This window comes from Puma concolor, chromosome C2 (genome assembly GCF_028749965.1).
Source record: "Puma concolor isolate L17-30 chromosome C2, mPumCon1.1.hap2, whole genome shotgun sequence".
NCBI lineage: Eukaryota > Metazoa > Chordata > Mammalia > Carnivora > Felidae > Puma > Puma concolor.
Window position 1 is genome coordinate 78,504,197 of NC_141675.1, and position 21,397 is coordinate 78,525,593.

Here is a 21,397-nt window from a genome sequence, read left to right on the forward strand (position 1 = left end):
ACCTTGACATGAAGATTATCGAGAAACAAATTATCAAGTTATGTGCTCAGCTTTCTGACTTTGATAAACTGGAAAGAAAGTATCTAATACCATGAATTTCATTAACCAATAATTTCCAAAACACGCGTCCAAAACTCCAGTGTCTCTTTATTGAATTCTCTCTTGAATTCCATCTTAAAATAAAAACTATGAACCTCAATTAGAATTAACACACATTCTGAGGGTTAATTTCCACTTTAGAAAGAAAAGATCAAGCCCTTTTTTAATACAATTACTAGTTTAATGACCAGTGAGCATACGAAACAATGTTTATCAGCAGATTCACGTAATAATTTAATAATTATTTAATAATTTAATAATTATTTTCCTTTATCTTAAAGAATATAGCTTTCCCAATCAAATGTAAACTTTATTTTGATATCATATCAAAGAATGACATTGGGAATTGCAAGGGAGCAGAATGCATGACCCCAAAATGTGCTACTTTAGCATGTAGATTATTTGGAGCTGAAGGCAAACAAGACCCTGCAGGTTCAAGAAAAACTTTTCCTCTCCCTTAACTATCTAAAATAATTGAGACAGGGGGCCTGGCCCAGAATGGGAGCTACTACCAGAGAGAACTTTTAATCTAAATGACTCATCTGTAGGACAAGACAAACATCTAACCGCCACACATCTGCTCTTTTTATCCTGAGAAGTCCCCCCCCCCCCCCCCTCAGGCCCACATCCCACCCAGTCCTTAGCTCAGGGTGGCATAGTAGCCATAACCGCCTGACTTATTCCTGGGGCTCCTGTCCTTAGGAGGCTCCCATAGATATGTAATTAGAATTGTTTTCCTCCTGTTAATACGTCTGATGTCAATTTAATTAGTCAACTAGCCAAAAGAACCTAGAAGGATGGAGGAAAAACTCTTTCCTCCCCCATAAAACCTTTTCTGAAATTGAAAGTAAAGCTCTATCTTTTTCTCAAAAGGAGAAAATTACTTTTTAGAGTTTGCTTATTGAAACTTGGAAGCACAAAATGAAAAATAGGGGTTTTACACAATTTCATTGTTTCATACTTTTAAGGACTAAAATATCTTTGTATAAAACTATCTCTGCTATACTTATACACCAACAAACTATACTTTCATTCCAATTATTTTTTAAAAGGAGTAGCAATTTCCTTTCAAATAGTTACACAGAACTATAAAACTCTTATTTAACTCTAGAAAGGATGAGACCCTTTCGTCATACAAATTAAAATGTGAAGTTTACTTGCAAATCTACACTCCATCACTTTAATATTAACGTAAATACGATGAAACTGCCTTCATCAACTCCTTCATTTTGGCAACACAAAGATGAGCTTCCTGATGTTCTATAAACAATGTTTATATGATGGAAGTTCATCTAAAATTCAACATAAGCAATAACATATGAGTGTGGAATGGAAATCAAGGAATGGTCTTAAATGGGAAGGAAAAAGCCCCAATATCTCTTAAGCAGCAAGAGCATCTTCCCAGTTTAGTTTCAAGACATGTACCATCGTCCATTCATCCTCCTGTTTCCAGAGCCCTGAAGATAACAAAAGAAAAATATTAATAACTTAATTTTCTGTTGCCTTTGTGCACATAAGAAAAAACTTGCATTTATAAAATCATATAAATCAAGGTCAGATGACAGTTTAGAGTGATAAGATACATAAGGTTTAAGGTTAATTATATTCTTCTGAGGGTCATATTAGTTCCTAATAGAAAAGACAATCATATACAAACATGAAAAAAGTGGCTGTCTATAGGGATTAGTCTAAACTAAGATTTACCTTCTTCTTTCCAAAGGAAATGGGAATTTTATCAGATTTCCAATTCTTAATCTCAGCATTTATTAAATACTATAAAATTCTTTTTTTATAAAAAGTAATACTTCAAAATGCAAACAACATATAGACAATAAAGAGTAAGTTTTTGCAGTTTTGGAAAACAGTTCAGCAGTTCCTAAAAAGGTTAACCTATGACCTTGCAATTCTACTCCTAGGTATGTACCAGAGAACCGAAAACACACATGCACAAAAACACTTGTGCACAAAAGGAACATAGCACCATTCACAATAAACTTGAAAACAATTGAGAAGGCAAATGCCTCAAATCTCAGATCGAATGATGAACAGATAGACCTCACTGTGTTTATCTAGACACTGGAATATTATCCAGCCACAAAAAGGAATGACCTACTGACACATCCTACAACACAGATGACCCTAAGATCACGATGTTAAGTGAGAGATGCCAGGCACAGAGGTCACACGTTGTAGGATTCCATTTACAGGATATGTCCAGAGTTGACAAATCAAGAGACAAAAAGTAGCTTACTGGTTGCCAGGGGCTGGAGAAGAGAGAAGATACTGGAGGTGGAGGAATAAGGAGTGCCTGTTAACGTGTACGGGGTCTATATTCACGGTGATGAAAATGTTCTGGATGAAAGTTGCACAAACTTGTTGCCTGTATTAATAAAAGCCACTGAATCCTTTACTTTAAAAAGGTGAATTTCACGGTATGTGAATTCTATATGAAAAAAAAATTAAGAATGTTTTCTTTCACCCTAGACGTCTAGCCTTGTTCCTCAAAGACAACACTTTCAGTAATTTCTTTAAACCCTTTCAGAAGTTTTTAAGGCATGTAATTAGCACATAACCATGCGTGATAATCCCTTTCTTTTTTGAAAACACACAAGGCAATATTTTACTCCTCCTCTTCTGCCTTCACCGCTCCAACCCCCCAGTTTAGAGATGATTCAGTATCAGCACCCACAGATATACCTTATTCTTTTTCTTTTTTTCCTTAAGTAAGTGCCATGCCCAGCTTGGAGCTCAAGGTGGGACTTGAACTCATGACCCTGAGATCAAGACCTGAGCTGAGATCAAGAGTCGGACACTTAACTGACTGAGCCACCCAGGTGCCCTATACCTCATTCTTTTTAAAGATGCATTCTAGAACATGGATGAACCAATTCATTAGGCACCGGCCCTCTACTGGAAAGCATCTGGGTTGTTTTCCAGTCTGCAGCTATTTCAAACAATGCTGTAATGAACTTATTTTTAAAAAAGATCTTTACATAAATGAATGTATCTGTAAGATAAATTCTAATCAGTGAAATTGTTAAACTGGCAAATTCTAAGAAGTGAACTTGCCAAGTCAGAGATTGTGCGCATTTAGAATTTTTATTTTGTCAAACTATCCCCCCAAAAGTTTGCACAAATGTCCACGTTTTCCAGCGGTAAATGAAATGTCTTTCTAGTGTTGTATACCACCTTTGGATCCTTGTCAATCCAACAGAGGAAAAAACGTCTCTTAAATTACTTATAAGTAAAAGTGAGTATCTTTGTGTTTGTATTTTTCTGTGCACTATTTATTGACATCTTCCGTCTGTTTTTCTGTTATTAGTCTTTAAAAATACTTCAGAATAGAGAAAAGCAAACTAATCTCTATTTTAAAAAGAGTATTTTATATTTGGATTACATTAAGTTCTGGTAAGTTTGTCTGTATCCACACTCCTTCAGTATTCAAATCTTCTTCATTTGGATTAATTCTGGTAATTTATTAATGTTCATAGGTGCCACTAACAAAAATTCGCTGACTTAACTGATCTGTGTGTAGGGTGATGGGAAAGATGAAAGATGTGTTAGAAAGGTGAAAGAAAACAAAAGCTATGAATGGGGAAAGTAGTATCTTTGGAAGTACAACCTGTATTGGGCAAGAAGCAAAAAGAGTAAAACTTGTCCATTATATTTGCCCGGTATTCCATAGGCTCCACTTGGAATATTTTGGTTGGTCTTCTCACTGTAAAATGCAGTAAATATGGGTATGTCAGGTCTGTATATGCTGGTGGGAGTGATGGGGGAAAAGTGGCAGTGGCCAGTAACCTAATATTCTGTACAGTTTTCTTGGCATGCTTCTAAGATTTTCCCAAGATAATTTGTTCTAATGCCCACCAGTGTTTCCACGTAGGAGTCTTATCCTGCTGCTTGTTTGGAGCCTGCGGCAGGGGGCACCAGACTGTCCAGCTGTTGGCGATGTCCTGTATTAATCAGCCACTCATAAAACTTGTTCTCCACGAGTACCTGGAACTGCTTCCTCTGATCCCTAAAAGTGCCGTCACGAGCAAAAATAATGTAAGAACGCTGGTTCACGTTCATTTTCCTCCAGGTGATTGTAAAACGCTTTAATGGGATAGACATTAAATTGTGTCTAGTTATCCAAATAACTGCTCTATTGAGTTCTGTACATTGGAGCACTACCACCACCACCAAAAAAAAAAAAAAAAAAAAATATATATATATATATATATATATATATATACACATTGGTCAGATACAATACAGTATATATAAAAGTATTCTGCACACTCCTCAGCTTCTATCCAAATGGTGCTCATTCTTCCAGATCCAACACAAATTCTTACTTCTTCCACACATCTTCCCTGACTACCCATGCCATGTTTTTTGAAACTCTGTTAACCATACAGTGTGTCCCTGGCTTCCAGAGTTCAAAGACTAGTACCTTGAAATAAAATTTTGTGGTGAACATAATAAACCATAATCATCTACTATCACAGCATGTAATTTAAAAATAAGATCTTTTAGCACCCCAAGTTTAGGATGATTATAATTCCAGAATAAAAGACAATATTTTAAATGGATGAAATTTAGCTTTGTTTTAAAACACTATACTTATTTTTCACATTTTACGGCACATTAGGGAAAACTTTGACCAAAACTAGCATCAGTCCTTGGAGCAGCATTAGGAATCCACCCCTAGAGAGTCGGTCTGTGGTGGATGCCAGGAAATCTGATTTCTAGCAAGCCCCTTGGATGACCTTAACACACAGCCAAGGTTGAGAACCACCGATAGAGTGTAGAGAAGTAAATTAAAAACTAAGCCGATTCATTCAAGTATTGGATTATGTGGCATAGTCTATACATGACCTTTCATTTATAGAGTCCTTTATCTGTCAACAAACTTAAGCTTCTGAAAAGAAGCGAGTCTAATTCTTGGGCCTCTAAGTGCTCCCATCTCCCAACCAAACAGCCTGGAATAGGGACCTTAAAAGACACACTCTATCTTTCTGATTACTTTACCATGGCTGTAAACATGTACAGATTAATTTTCCCGTGGAATTTTATATAAGGCAAATTCTTCCTCTAGAAAACACTTACTTTGTCAAACGAGCCTCCTTCACAGTTTTCTGCCAGATTTGTATCTTCTGCTCTCTTTGACGCAGTGCTTTCTGATATGCATACGGAAGCCCCCCAGGTATCTCTGTCGTATCCCCTTCCATTTCAAAGGGGATAATAAATATATAGAATTCACAAGGTGGTAAGAGTCGGAAGACACTTGTGTCACTGCTCTCTCTGCACACAATCATTGGATTATCCCAATAGTTAGGCACTGTAGCAAGGCCGGTCCTGGCCATGTGATCCTCCAGCATTGGATAATGGGTGTGAAAAGGGGCCAAAGTTACTCTCTGGTTTCCAGAGAGAATAAGTGGGCGTGTAGGCGTCAGAATGTGAAAGACGCAGCCTGCCGTGGAAGAGATGGACAAACGGTGGCAGGCAGCAATGACTTTAATGTTGTCACAGCTGTGGAGGTGAAGAGCAGTCTGTACGGGGCCCAAGACAAATGTGCTATTCCTGCACTTCTCAATGGTCACAGATCTGTAATGTGAAAAAAATCAGGTGAACTCCCCAGTGAGAGTAAGTGAATATTGTGCTACAACACTATTCTCTGATAGCAAAATCAGAGGACTAAGACGATCAGTCCTAGTCCAAAGAAAACGTCAGAATATCAGAACACTGTGGAGACTGTGCTTACCGTAAGGGAGACAGCAGATATATAAAAGATTCGTTGCAACGATGAATCTTTACGTGTGCCCCCACCAGAGTATCTGAGCTCTTGGCCAAGGTCTGCTTGTAAACCTGGCTCATCACCACCATGCGGTGCATCCTAGGGGCCACATGAGTATTACAAGCAATCTTAGCTCTTTTGGTCGTCCCTTCAACTATGTAAGAAAAATATAAATAAGTGAGATAGTTTCAAATCAAAGAAAACAACCATATGAGGTTACATATGTCTACGTGTGTATACGGGTCTAAAATTAGATACATACAAGGTTTGGGAAAATGTTAGATCTGGGCTTTGGGTAGGGAGGTGTTTGCTATACTGTTCTCTGTGTTTCTCAGTATGTTTGAGATATTTCATAATTTTTTGTCATAAAATTTTTTGAAACATATAATCCATTCAAGATTGCCTACAGATCTAAGGTTTGTTTCATGTGTAACCATTCAAGTAATACACCTAAGTTCACATGGCCAGAAAGTGACAGAACTGGCCCGACTCAAATAACTCAAATATCTTCTCCAAGTTGACTCAATTTATCATCCCAGTCCTGAAATAATCTCTTTAAATTGCCATAATACTAATTTCAATCCCCTCCTCAGCTACTTACCACAGTATTCCATGAATTCTATTTGGATTCAGGTCTTTAATCCCTAGATCATTAGTGACTGAGAGCATATTTTCCTTTCACACACAGTGCCTCACACACACGGACACTTAAAACATCTGTGCAGGGGTTACCCTCCTAACACAGTCTCGCCATCGTGTGACTGGCTTCTCAGACTGTGCTTCCCTGCAAGCCATCAGGATACCCTTGTAGATAAATGAATACTGGCCAAATAGGAAGAGGTCACAGAAGTATGTGATTCTTCTTTTTTAAAAACAAAACAAAAAAACAACTTACTGCTTCCTTTTATTAAATAAGTAACACATGGTTATTGTAGAAAAATTTTAAATAGTGGCAAAAGAAGATAAAAATTATTTGTGATCCTGTTATCCACCACCATTAACATTTCGGTATAATCCTAAGAGATTAGATATCCTCTTTTTCCTACTAGTGACTACTGTTAACATCTAAACAACTGCTTGAGCCTATATTCTTTTATCAACATCAAACATTTATGTAGTATGTCCTATATATTTATGGCACCCTTAGACATCTGGAAGTCTTTGACCTCCTCTAGAGCAATAGCTTGGTTAGACACGGAATTCTTGGGTCACAATCTTTTCACTCAAGATTCTGTATATGTTGCTCAATCGTTTTGTTTTTTGGCATTATAAAAATTTGATACAAAACTCATTTTTTTAATTACATGGAGCCTATTTTTTCCTTTATCTCTGAAATTCAGAGATTGTGGGAGTATATTCTAGTTTTGGGGGTTTTTTTCATTAATTTTGCCTGAAATTTGCCTCAGTATAGGCACCTACTTCTTTTTAAACTTCCACCCGAGCCCCCTTCTCTTAAAACTTCCACCTGGGCCCGAAGTCATACGGCACCCGAACCTATCCTGGACTGTCAGGAATAGGCATTTGATGTGACCAAGGCCAGGATTTTCTTTACTGTAACTTGAGTTTTCCAATTTAGAAAAATCTAATCTGTTTGTGTCTGTGTGCCTAGATAGGACCCCATCTCTACACCAACTGTCTGACGCTGTAACCGTGGAAAGGCCAAATGCTGCTGTGGTGCATGGAAAACAGGAAAGCCTTAAGCAAAGGAGCATGTGAGAGGGCAAGGGAGAAAGAGTCTGAATAAAGAAGAGCAGAGAAAGAGAGGACTGACCCAAGTTGGAATTGCTGTTAACTGTAACCACAACGATTCAGAATCACAAATCAACTCTCTGACTCTTGCTGCCTTGACAGGAAAAAGTCATAGACAAAAGAGAAATGTTCCCTTTTCTTCTCTCTTACAGTAGCAATATTTTTCAGGTCTTCTACAAAAGATGTAGGACTATTAATACACCAGAAAACACACACTTCCTTCACTTGTCATCCAATTTTTAATATAGATGAAAATACTGAAAAATACCTTGGTGAGCCCAAGCCAATTTCTTTCCAGACTTGAGGCAGGCAGATGTACCAAATGGATTCCCAGTCAAACAGGTTCTCAGCCAGGCTTCCAGCTTGTAGAAAGAAAAGGTCTTAGAGAGCCTTGAGAAGCCACTTTCTGCATGTAGTGGTTGCCACAGTGCAAGTTCATGAAGTGGATATATCTTCCTGGCTCCACTCACTGTACCTTCAATCAGAAAGCTGAGGGCCACAACAGCTTCTCGAGAGACGAGACTACTATGGGTCGAATGAAATGATGCAGTGAGTTGTTCTGGATCTAAAAGCAGCTCAAGGAGGTCTGACAGATGATCATAGACAAATGCTTGGTGACTGTAATCATTCCAGTTCTAAAAAATATCAAAATAAAGCACACTTAACAAAGAGATTCTACAAGACCTGAAAGTGTTGTATTTTAATTGTTTTTTATTTATATTTTGCCTCATCTCCTAAAAAGCATTTAAGGTAGCAATGTACACCTCATAAAGATTTTTTAAATATATGTGATAGGTATAAACAGATTCTCTGCCTTCTTTGGCTAATTCAAAAGTAATACTAACAGCTAATCCTTAGTGTGTGCCAACCAGTAAGTGTTATACAAACCTTAACATATTTAATCCTAGCAACAATCTTGCAAAAGATGCCATTACCATGCTCACTTTACAAATAAGGAAATGGAGATAGAGAAAGGTTAAGAATCTTACCCAGGGTCACAGAGCTGGTAAATACTCTAGGTTTCAGATCTAACATTCGATGAAGCACTGGGTTTCCTTTTTTTAATTTATTTTTATTTGTCATTTTGTCTATTTGAGAGAGACAGCAGGGGAAGCGGCAGAGGGAAAGAGGGAAAAATCTTAGGCAGAATCTTTACCTTAAGAATCTTAATCTGATTCAGGACTCAATCCCAGGACCTGAGATAATGACCTGAGCTGAAACCAAAAGTTGGATGCTCAACCAACCGAGCCACCCAGGGGTCCCATGTTGGGTTTCTCTACTTACCTTCTCATATTACAGGAGGAACTTCAAATTCCACTGGATGAAACAATGCAACTGATCTTACAGTAGCTAGATTTAAGACAAGTTATAACTTTTGGAATAAGCTTGGAGTTGGCAGATGTCTCAGTGACTTGGCTCATTCATTTGACAGATATTTTGTGAATATCTCTTATGTGGTATGAGCAGTGTTAACTGATGAATTATGCAAATTGGCTACGACATAGTCTTGTCCTCAAGGAACTCAGAGTCTATGTAGTGGAAAAACAATATAAGCGAGCAACTATTACACAGTGAGATAAGACCCAGGGCAGAGATCTGTGAAGACATGCTAGGAGCATGAGAGGAACAAGGAACTCCCCTTGGGGAAAAACCATCATTGTGGAGTGCTGTTTGAACAGATTCTTAATTAACGCAAACATTTTTAAAAAAGGCTTAGGTCTAGGGAACACCATATGCAAAGACCCATAGGAATAAAATTACCTGCTGTGTTCAGAAAACTGGAAGTTCTGGGTGGGATTTAGGAAGCATGCTGGGAAGTGTCAGGTAAAGTTAAAATAGTAGGCAGGGACCAATCAGGAAAGGCCTGTAGGAAACCCTAATAAAACATCTGGGCTTTATTTTGTGTGCCAGGGACTTTAGGGCTATTTTCTAAATAGCTGTACCCTTTTTTCTTTTTAATAAATTCTCATTTGGATACCAAAGAACATGTTAGGGGCACTTGGATGGCTCAACTGGTTAGGCATCTGACTCTTGGTTTTGGCTCAGGTCACGACCTCATGGTTTGTGAGTTCAGGCCCTGCATCAAGCTCTGTGCTGACAACACGGAGCCTGCTTGGGATTCTCTCTCTCCCTCTCTCTCTGCCCCTCCCCCACTCGTGCCCATGCGTGTGCTCTCTTTCTCTCAAAATAAGTAAATAAATACTTAAAAAATTAAAAAAAAAAAAAACATGTCAAAGCAGAGCTGTCACTCTTCATCTCTCATTGCATCCTCCTCACCCATCATAGGCCCTGAGGTGGCCCCATGGAGCACAAGATGAAAACGGCAGTGACAATGATAATTCATTGATGGCAGCTTTGGCAGGAGACAGATATAATCCTTCTGCATTTAGAAAGTCCAGTGTAGTGGGTGGGGTGCAGATTAAAAGCAGAGTGACCAGGTAGGATCTAATTATGGAAGTCAAGGTCCCTCCACCTCCAAAATGTCATTATGGTCTATATAAGAGGAAGAGACAGAGTTTTATTATTTATGTATATATGTATCTATTTAAAGATTTTATTTCTTAAGTAATCTCTATACCCAACGTGGGGCTCGAACTCACAATCCTAACATCAAGAGTTGTATGCTCTACTGACTGAGCTAGCCAGGTCTTCTGAAAAGGGATAGACTTTTCAATTAGAGTTATTTTGGAGGCAGAATCGGTAAGACTTGACAAATAACTAGGTACAGGTGCTGAGAGAGTGAGCATCGGAAGCTGGTGGTAACTTGAACTGGCATAGAGAATATACGTTAATTTAAGTAAAGGGAGATTTTACTGTAGGCACACGTGGTCATCTCCCAAACTGAAGTGTAGGTAGGCCTCATAAGAACTGGAACTGGAAGGCTACCTTAAACCTGGTTCTTTCTCAGAGGCTGATGTCTCTACATGTCTGTTCCATTCTACTCTTTTTCTCTGATTACCTCAGTTTCTAATCCCTCATAACTCCAGGTGGCTATTCTGGTACCAATATCACTTGAGCCACCAGCTCAAGCACCCCTCACAGACTGGTAACTTCTTCAGTTCCTGGGGCTACTGATGTGGCCAGGTCATCATTTCCAATCAGACCAATTTCACATACATACCTATGAATGGGTTACTCTAGTCAAGGGTCCATCTCTGGTCTAATCAGTTGGGAAAGGTCATGCTATAGCACAAACTAAGTCACCATTTACTGGTGCTTACTATGAAACAAGTCTCATGCTATTATATTAGTGAATTCTCACAGCCATCCAGAAATGTGCAATATCATCCCCACTTATCGAAGAGAAGCCAAGGCCTAGAAAAGTTAACTAACTTGCCCAAAATCATGTGATACCAAGTGGCAGAGCCAATTTGAATACAGACTACAGATGGTTCAAAACACTGTCTCTATACGGTACCCACTCAACAGGAAATACATGTGGAAAGAGCAGACAATTATTGGCCTTTCTAATACATCTGGACTTGGGCATTCTGAAATTAAGGTACAGATAGGGCATCTGCGTGAAGAGGGGAATCTAAAATGCAGACAAACTCAGGAGTCATTGAGATATATAAAGTCATGGGAAGAGAAGAATTATGTTTAAAGAATATGTCTAGTGTGAGGGGGAAAAAAAAAAAAAGAATATGTCTAGTGAGAAGACAAAATGGCCCCAGGCAGAATCCGGGGGGAAAAGCAGCCTGTCGGGGCCAGGGGGGGAAGCTCATGAAGAAGAGTGAGAAGGAAGAATTAAAAGCATAACAAGGAGGGAATAGCATCATGGAATATAAGGGCGGCCAGATTTACTTGAAAAAGATTATAAAAGTACCAAATATCAGAGAGCTTTTTGTTGTTGTTTGCCTCAGAACAATTTGTGTGTGTGTGTGTGTGTGTGCGCCTCAGAACATTTTTAAGGAACCTGCGCATGGCAGTAATACTGAGGTCTACGTTTTCCTTAAAGTTCTTCAGAATACTTTTACATAAACGGGTAAAACCATTTCAGTTTTCCTTACTAAGACAGAAGAAATAACACAATTTCTAAAACTCACAACATGAGGCAGTTAAATTTAACTTCTAGGTCATCACATCATATAATATTACATAAGCATGCTAGGCTTAAGCATACTGAAGCACATCATTTAAACATATGAGAAGATATTTTTACAGAAGTTTTGTCAGTAGATCTCAACAGACTTTGCAAACACTACATCTTTTCATTTATCCTACCTCAGTCAAATAAGTAGATTCAAATTCATTGACATTTGCAAAACTGAGAATTCTAATGAGAGTACAGTGAATAGTTTGCCCAAAAATCATGCAATTTTTGGGTCACCAAAGGAGCAGAAATCACCTATTTCGACTAAGACTGAAAATATTTATTTTGTTTTATAATAAGGAAAAGAAATGAAAAAAGCAAAACAAAACAAGCATGCCAGCAAATGACTGGCTTATATAAGTAATCCTAACACAATTTTTAATGAAGACAAATCATCTTCCTCACAAATTCCCTTTCAGAGGAGACCAAAATTTAAACAGTACCTTATTATGGCAACTGGATTTTTCAGCCAAGTCAGGAGACTGAGATCTATTTCTGGGACTAGGCCACTCTTCTCCAATCAAAGATGTCCTCAAGGAAACCTTGTTTAGCTGCTGTATATATAAGAAGAGCAGAAACTGTAGGGTGTCCACTGAAAGCTGTCCAAGAAGAAAAGAGATGATGAACACATGTCTTTAAACCACACCAGTCCAGGGACACCTGGATGGCTCATTTGGTTAAGTGTCTCTCTTTTTTTTTTAATGTTTATTCATTTTTGAGAGAGAGAGCACACATGTGCACATGAGCAGAGGGAGGGGCAGAGAGAGAGGGAGACACAGAATCTGAAGCAGGCTCCAGGCTCTGAACTGTCAGCACAGAGCCTAATGTGGGACTCGAACCCATAAACCAGGAGATCATGACCTGAGTCGAAGTCAGACGCTTAACTGACTGGGCCACCCAGGTGCCCCTAAGTGTCTGACTCTTGATTTTGGCTCAGGTCATGATCTCATGGTTCGTGAGATTGAGCCCCACATGGGGCTCTGCACTGACAGATTCTCTCTCTCCCCACCCCCCTCCTTTCTCCCCCCCCCACAACCCCCCTCAAAATAAATGAATAAACTTAAAAAAAGAAAATCACATCAGTCCCTATTCTACAACTAAGTAGACATAGTAAAATAAATTCACAACAGTTTGCTGATCTTAAGAACAAAAATGTAGAAACTTGCTAGCATTTGATATGTAGGTCTCTGATACCCAGGAGTTCCTAAAATCAATTAAACTGAAGTCACCTACCTTCTTGGAAAGCTATGTAGCATCTTTGGCTGTAGACATTCTCTCCCAAAATTGATGAAGTGGATAAGATGAAGTACATACTTTTAAAAAGTATATTATTTCAAAAGTTTAAAATTACAATTAAAAAAAAGGAAACACTTTAGTCATTTGAATAAATAAATTAATGGAAGAAAGAAGAAGGAAATTTCACCAAAATTTGAAGGTTGATCTAACCTAAGACTCACAGACTTATCAACAAAGTTTAGGGTATCAATGCAACACTTGAAATTGTATGTAATTTTTTGGTGTATGTACATTTTATAGGGGGGTAGGACTCAGGTTTTCATCAAGTTCTTCAAAGAGTGTGACTTAAAAAAATATCACTGGTCTGATAGAGGTTTATAAATCATTTCGTATTTGAAAAAGGGTCTGGTTTGAAGCTCAGGACTTGAAGTTCATGATTATCCTCAGATATCCATTCCCATGCACATACAGGAGGCACACAAAAGTAACACATCTGGTACTATAGCTATAGTATAGCTGAAAATCACTCTACCTAAGAACTTAAAAATACAGAATCTCAGGATCACCTAGACCTACTCAGTCAACTGTCAATGGAACCCCATGAATCTACCTATTAAACGTTTACTTTCTTACTTTACTTTTTTGAGATAACTGTAGATTTGAGATTACATGCAGTAGTAAGGATAGAGAGACCCCGTGTACACTGTATTCAGTTCCCCATGTTGCAAAGCTGTAATACAGTAGCACTACCAGGGGACTGACGATGGTGCAGCCAAGTTACAGAACATTTCCATCAACACAAGGATCTTGCATGTTGCCCTTTTATAGCCACACTCACTCCCTACTTCCCCCTCCCACACCCACCCCTTCCTTAATCCCTGACAAATCACTTATCTGTTCTCTATTTTTGTCATTTCAAGAATGTTATATAAATATAATATGTAACCTTTTGGGACTGGCGTTTTTATGCTCAGCAAAATTCCTTGATTTTCTACATACTTCCATTGACTAATTATATGTTATCATTATTCCTTCATATACCTTCCTATTCAAGAGACTATAAGATCCTTGTCTTTTTCGTTTTTCTATTCCTAGTAATTACCATAGCACATAGCACATAACAAGCACTCAAAACATGTGCAGCTTCTTGAAGGTTTCATTCATCTCTGTATCCAGCATCCACTACTGTACCTCACACATAGTAGACACTCAATAAATGTTTAATTAACGAATAACTATACTGTTCTTAATCTCTTGGTTGCTTGCAACACTTTCAGTTTCCAAAACCCTGTTTAGATATTACCACATGTGGCAGAGAGTGACTAGTACTAACTAAATATACCTTTGCTTTTCTTCCTGGGCACACGACTACATAGTATTTCCCAGCCTCTCTTGAAGTTAGACATGGTATAACCGAGTTATAGTCAATGGAATGTGGGTGGATTGACATACACTATTGACTCTCCCAAAAGAAATGGCAGTAAAAGACTCCGAGACCCTAGTGGACATGGCTAGGAAAAATTGTATCATGCCTGCAATTATTCATTTCCACATCCTCCGGGAGGCTTTTGGGTCCGATACATGGCCATCGGAGTTCTTTACCTCCTGTGAGGTAGTTTATCTCCCCAACTTCCTGATTTTAGACATGGACATAAGACAAAGCTTTAGCCAATGGAATGAAAGTCATTGCAGTCTATGTCACATCAGAGCCAAAGTTTTAAGAGGCACTGTGAGCTTTCTCCTGCTCTGCTGCTCTTCCCTTCTGTCCTAAGAATAGGCATGACCAACACAGAACATGTTTCTTCAGCCTGGGTCCCCAAATGAGGAGACACATAGAGCCAAGCCGTCACCTGGAAGAGAGGCCTAGCTAAAGTGCAAGCTGCACATAGAATGAGCAAGAAACAAACCTTTGTTACCATAAGCCACTGGAATTTCATTTTTGTTTGTTTTTAACTGCAGCAAAGCTAATACAATTGTGGTTCCAAAAGACAGATGACTAGATCCCTGAGTTATTGCTTGGACAACAGCAGCCTAGAGATCTGTCCAACCAGATGCTCTGTGGTATACTGCTGCTTGAAGGAGAAATAAACTGTTAACTGTGCCAAGCCACAGAAATGCCAGGATTGCTTATTACTGTAACGAGCCTACTCTGATTAATATACTTTCTCTGCGAAGTCTTTCCTGATCACCGGAACTAATCACTCTCTTCCCTATTCTATTTCTGCCCTTTATGTTACACTTTTACTAGTGTACATTCTACACTATCAAATAGCACTTTTTCACACACCAACCTCCCCTACTACACTATGAGCTCCATGAGGGCAGAGATGCTATTCCAATCATCTCTGAATCCCAGCACATAGCAGATGCTTACTTAAAAACAGTCGGGTGCCCTGACTGTAATGTATCAATGGTTCATAAGCACTGACTCACCTTAAAATATTTTTAACTTTCTTTGAGAGAGATAGGGCATGCGCGTGTTCAAGTCAGGGAGGGGCCGAGAGAGAGGGAGGGAGAGAGAATCCCAAGCAGGCTCCACACTGTCAGCGTGAGCCCAGTGCAGGGTCCGATCTCACAAACCATGAGATCATGACCTGAGCGGGAATCAAGAGGCGGATGCTTAACTGACTGAGACACTCAGGTGCCCCTCACCTTAAAATATTTTTAAAGTCAATGAAAGTATTTGCTTCTTTCATTTGCTGTGGTCTTGTAATGTTTTGGAAGTAGGTGAATAGGGATTGCTAAATAAGAGCTAATTCACTAAATACCACCCAACTGGAACTGTTTAAAAAAAAAAAAAAAAAGGCACTTTGGGATCACAATGATCATTCACCTAAAACCACACACTGCACAGCTAGTACAAAACTTACAAATAGTTTCTTTCTCAAAACAATGAAACACACATACACATACATATACATCTATACCTGATTTCTTTGCTTTTCGACTTCATCCTCAGACATGCAGTTGGACAGAAGCTCGGACCATTCCAGGCGCTCTTCTGGTGTCTTCACTGCAAGACTATCAAATATTTCAAAGTAAAGCCACGCCAGATCCTTGGCCAACTGCAGCTTCCCACATGCAATGTGCCTCCACGTAGACCAGTACAGGCGTGGGTAAGCCCCCTCTGTGGCCCGGGTTCGCACATAGGTGGATATCTTCCTGAGATAGTGAAGACTGAACTTGGATGGAGGGGGGACTTGCAAGGCACCCACTATAAAGGGTTCTGCTTTCACCCAGAGGAGAACTCCGGACTGATCCATATTATCACTAAGGACATCTGTGTGAAAAGACTTCTTGGCATACCTACGAAACAAAAGTTTTTTCACAAACCGATTTGAACAAAACTCATTTATGCATTTTCTTTTGATTTTTTGTTTTGTTTCACTTAACACGGCTTCTTTAAGGTGACCCCTCCCTTAACTATTTTAAGATGTACTAGGTCAGTTTAAAAAGCAGATCTAGTTCATCAACCAAGAGCAGAATTCTTGGTCAGATCTCACTCCAACCCATTTGAACAAGAAAAATTTTGTGATGAAACAGAATTATCTTCCTCGAATTGTTTGAAGTGGTTGTTTTAGGAAGAGTGTAAATGCATGAAGTATGAGTTCCTGCTCAGGAAAGGAAGAGATGCGTCATCTCTTCACAGGACATCTTTGCCTGCCCTGAGGGGGAATGGTAGTCAAAATAAGGGGGATAAAACTTCCAAGTCAAATCACTTACACATAGAGGATGGTAGGTTAAAATTTTGGATGTTAACTGACATATAGTTCAATATGAAGCACTAACATGAGGCAGATGAATACTCACACGAGCATAGGCTGCAAAAATAGATCATCTTTATTCTCTGTAACAGTGAACCCGTTCTGGCATATTCTTTGTGCTTAGTTCAGGTGCAGTGCTTTTAGATTTTGCTTGTTGGTTCTTGGTTTTAACAACAATATACAATTTTTATGGGATAGTTCTAGCTAAAAACAGAAGGGGAAGAAATCATCCACTGTCCCACCATCAAAGGGAAACTAGTTAACATACTCTTGTGTTTCCTTTCTGTCTCTTTCTACACAGACGGGAGGTTAGTTTTTGAATTTTCAAATGTGCGGTAATACCATATATACAATTCTGTTATTTTAAAAGTTCATAGCACTCTAAATAAATGTACCCACATGTATTCACCTGTTCTCCTATTTTCAGACATTACGTAGGTTTAAAAGTTTTCACAAAAACAAGGCACGCAAACTACTGATCATTGTTGAAGCGGGGTGATGAGCACATGGGGGTTTATTTACCTATTCTACTTTTGTGTATGTTAAAATTTTCCACTATAAAAAAAAAGCTTAAATGTAGGTGAAGGGTGAAAGGGATTAAGAGGTACAAAATTCCAGTTATAAAATAAGTAAGTCACGAGGATAAAAAGTACAGCATGGGGAATCTAGTCAATAATACTGTACTAACTTTGGTGACAGATGACACCCACACTTGTGGTATTTTTGTAATGTACATAGTTGTCAAATCACTACGTTGTACAACTGAAACTAATACAATGTGTATCAACTATACGTCAATTAAAATAATGAAGAGTTTAAATGTTATAATTAATGCTATATTACTATCTTTCTGTGTATTTTCTGCACTATGATTATTTCTGGGAAATTTTCCAGATGTGCATTTGTGAAATGAAGTAAATGACATTTCTAAAGCTCCTGATACATATTCCCATTGCTTTCCAAGATGACTGTATCAAACTGTATCATCACTTGACCAAGGGGTACCACTTGACCATTGAGCAATCCTCAGCATTAAAAATATCACTTTAAAAAAACCTTCCTTATACGACTGGTGGAAAATGTTTTATTGCTATAATTGTATTTTGCCTTTCATTCCAAAAAAGGCATGTGTCTTTGGGGAATTATCTGCTCCAAAAATAACTGACATCAGTCGAATGCTTAATACCTGCGAGGTAGCACGCTAAATATTTTTCATTTTCACCTCCTTTCGTTCTCTCAACCACCTGGAGATAATATGATTGTCCCCATTCTCAGATGAGAACACTGAGGCTTAGAGATGTCAAGGGACTTACTCACACTCTTAAGATGGCACTGTTCTGGATCAGAATTCAAGTATGTCTGACTTGAGAACCGTGTTATTCACAAATGTACTTTAGGAACCCAGTTTGGGAAGAATCTCCGAAAACGGGACTGGATCCAGGAGAGGATTACCAGAATGAGTGGCCTTAGATGTGAGGCCACAAAGGGCCAGGTAAAGGAATGTGGGAGCATGAACACGAAAAAAAGGTGTGAGAGGCTAAACGACAGCTGGCTTCATACAAGGGAATGGCTTAGCGTTGTTCTGAGTAAAAGAGATCGGAGTTAACGTGAGAAAGATCTCAGTTCGCCCCAAAACGGAAAGCGACTGCTCTGTGAGATACTGAACTCCTGTTCCTGACGTGTGCGAACAAACGCCAGGGTACGAACTCTCCATTTAACTGCGAGACTCCAGACGGCTAAATTCGTAAACAAACAAGGGCTCTGTGGCTCTCAAGAGCAGCCCCGGGGAGGGCTGGGGTTGGGTTTTTCAGGCGGGGACAGCGGCCTGAGACCACAGAGGTCCTCTGGGGGCTTCGCCAACACCTCCGATGTTGTCCGGGTTCGGGGCCGCACCAGCTCCCCGGCCGGACTCTGGGAACCGGGATGGCCCAGCCGACAGGCCCCGTGGCGGGCCCGAAACCGGGCCATCTCCAGGGCAGCCTCCCCACCCTACCTCCCTGGCGCCGGCCCGCGCGCAGTTACCTGCGAAGGCACGGCCGCTCCGCCGCACCCTCCGCGTGCCGCCGCGCCCAGCTCACCCGGCCCAGCCCCTCGCCCGCCGCCTCCTCCACTGCGCAGGCGCCAGGCCTCGCACCACAGAGAACCGGAGGCCCACGCAGCTAGAGCGGCCGCCAGGTTCTCCCGCGGACTGAGAAAAACTCGGCTGAGGCCGAGAGTCCCCGGTGCTGGGACCTGGAGCCAGGCCTGGCCGCTTTCTGGTGCCGCGCCTCCCCACGCAGGGAAGTAGCAAGTTTTTTATTGCTCCACCCAACCAAGGTCAGCCAGTAGCTGCTGATGAGGTCAGCACGCTTTGATCAGTAATATAACAATGATAGTTTACGTTTGTAGTGTTTACTAGGGGCCGGCAATGTGTAAAGCACGTTTATGTGCTATTATCTCAGTCTTCCCAAGAGCCCTTCAAGTTAAGTACACTTGACTTACTGAGAAGTAAACTAGAGGTAAAAGAGGTCTAAGTAATAGACCCCTAAGGTCACACAGCAAGAGAGCTCCCAGGATAGAAACCCAGGCCCTCTGAAGCAACCCCCCAGGATTAGCTCCTTAACTTTGTTAGCTGTCCTGCCACGTTAGGGCCTTCACGAAGCTTTTTTGGATTCCACCCTACAGAAGACATCACTCCTTCCTCGAAGCCTCCACGTAATGATTTTTAGCCATTTCCTGGTTTCTTAGTTCGTTTATGGCCTCTATAGGTGTGGGAGATACAAAAGTAAATAAGGCGATAAAATGCAATTTAGTTTCTCTTTGATGTGGCAGGCGTTTTCCTGAAAGCAGTAACCTTATCTTCCTCTTCCCTCTATGAGTCAGGAGACAGGGTCTTTGGATTCAAACAGATCTGGGTGAGAATTCAAGCTGCACCACTACCTTGAACAGATTCTGTCACCTCTTATGCCTTTGTTCCAACAGCAATGATTATTGAGCACAACTGTGTGTCTGGCACAGTGCTAGGCACTAGGACCACAGCAGTGAACAAAATAGATAAGATCCTTTTTTGGAGTGTATATTTTAATAGGAAGAATAGATAATATGTATTAAGGAAAAAATTGGACAATTTCAGATATTAATAAGTGCTATGAATTTGGAGGGGGAGGTAGGGGGGTCAATGCTGAATTTGAGCTGAGGACTGAAGAATAAGCCATCATATGAAAATCGCAGTCGAAGCAACTTTTACTCTGTGGCAGGCTTCATTCTAAGGTGCTGTTCTATTCAGGTGTGAACAAAACAGTCCAGGTTCATGCTGTCTTGAAACTGGCATCCAGTTGTGTGAGTGTGGGGGATAGGGATGGAAAAAAACAGGATGGTGTAAGAGTAAGGGACTCAGTAGAGGCTGTTTTTGATTGGTTGGTCAAGGAAGTCTTCTCTGAAGTAGTGACATTCCAACAGATTTGAGTGGAAAAAGGAGTCACCCATGTTAAGAACTAAGGGAAGAGTGCTTCAGGCAGAGAGAAAAGCTAGAACAAAGGCCTTAGGGAGGAATAAGTTTGATGTATTTAAAAAAGAAAAAAACCAGTTTTGCTGGAACATGGTAAGAAGTATACTAGGTGCAGGTACAGATCATCTTAAGCTTTAAAAATTCTTTTTCCAGCTTTCTTGTGACATATACAGAGTTTTACAAGCTATCATAAAGAGTTGGGGTTTTATTTTAAATGCAGTGAAAAGCCATTCGGGGCTTTTGAGCAGGGTAACGACAGGATCTGATATGTTTGTAAAATATCATGGGGATGGGGGTCAGGAGTGAACACGAGATACTAAAATATTACGAGTGGAGGCAGGAAAACCACTTAGGAGGCCTTGCCAAGTGAGAGATGATGTGACTTGGCCCTGAGAGGTAGTGGAGATGTACAGGAGCGGAAAAGATTCAGGATACAGTTTAAAGGCGAAGATTTGGATAGGGGACACAAGGGGAGGAATCAAGGTAGACACCTACAATTTTGTCGTGAACAAGTAGGTGGTGGTGCAATTAATCAGATGAACAAAAGCAGGTGGGGCGAATCAAAGAGTTCTCATAAGTGTGATGAGAGTTATTCGTTGCGTGTTTACTGTGCAAGACGCTGTGCTAGACGGTTTACAGCTTTTCTCCCTTTAAAGTTTCACAACATTGCCAGTAAAAATGTTTTGCCTCAGGTTTGTAAATAAAGCTTAGGCTAGACTGGGGGGGGGGGGGGGTATGGGAGGGGGGATGTTCTCACCGCTAAGAAGTGGTGGAAGCCGAATCCGAACCTAAGTATGTCTGCCTCCATAGCCTCTTCTCCGAGAAACCCAGTCAATTTTCTTCCGGGATTGTTCGAAGAGGGTAAATAAGTTCTCCTAAGCAATTCGTCCGCCCTACGTTTGGCGTAGAGTAATGGTCTCCGCCCATTCCTCCAAAGTCCCTCTGCTCCCGCATCCAGCTCAAAGCTGTACATGAATGAAATTCCGAGACTTGTAACCGAGGTAAACCCTCCCTCCCACAATTGGTCAGTGCTGCAGGAGGAACTTCGTGATTGGTGGACAGTCCGAGGAGGCGGGCGGGGGGAATTCCTATACCTCGGGTGCCCTCGCTTGGCATCGTTTCGCCCCGACCTCCTTTTTACGTCGATTTCTACGACTCGCCGCTACCGGGCCTGAGCGGATTCCTGC

General features: G+C 40.3%; 1 protein-coding gene across 7 annotated transcripts; it reads right to left on the minus strand.

Moving 5' to 3' along the window:
* Positions 1 to 129: 129 nt before the first annotated feature.
* TBCCD1 (TBCC domain containing 1) lies at positions 130 to 21,193 on the minus strand. 7 transcript variants are annotated; one of them, XM_086674933.1, is made up of 9 exons: positions 20,968 to 21,193; positions 16,770 to 16,927; positions 15,887 to 16,265; positions 12,167 to 12,322; positions 7,899 to 8,265; positions 5,849 to 6,035; positions 5,194 to 5,691; positions 3,970 to 4,120; positions 130 to 1,556 (listed from the first exon to the last, which is right to left on the minus strand). In XM_086674933.1, exons 2-8 carry the CDS (start codon positions 16,775 to 16,777, stop codon positions 3,991 to 3,993), a joined length of 1,725 nt encoding a protein of 574 aa, XP_086531059.1. In that variant the 5' UTR covers positions 16,778 to 16,927; positions 20,968 to 21,193; the 3' UTR covers positions 130 to 1,556; positions 3,970 to 3,990. The 7 variants fall into 7 exon arrangements, with proteins under 7 accessions (XP_086531059.1, XP_025769650.1, XP_086531058.1 ...); XM_025913865.2 differs by lacking the exon at positions 20,968 to 21,193 and adding an exon at positions 19,205 to 19,329; XM_086674932.1 differs by lacking the exon at positions 20,968 to 21,193 and adding an exon at positions 18,746 to 19,175.
* Positions 21,194 to 21,397: the final 204 nt, after the last annotated feature.

Coding starts and splice junctions, on each gene's coding strand:
- TBCCD1 (XM_086674933.1), bottom strand. Junction 12,323..15,886: donor TCGAAAAGCAAAGAAATCAG/GTATAGATGTAT, acceptor CTTCTTGGACAG/CTTTCAGTGGACACCCTACA. Junction 8,266..12,166: donor AATCCAGTTGCCATAATAAG/GTACTGTTTAAA, acceptor GATATTTTTTAG/AACTGGAATGATTACAGTCA.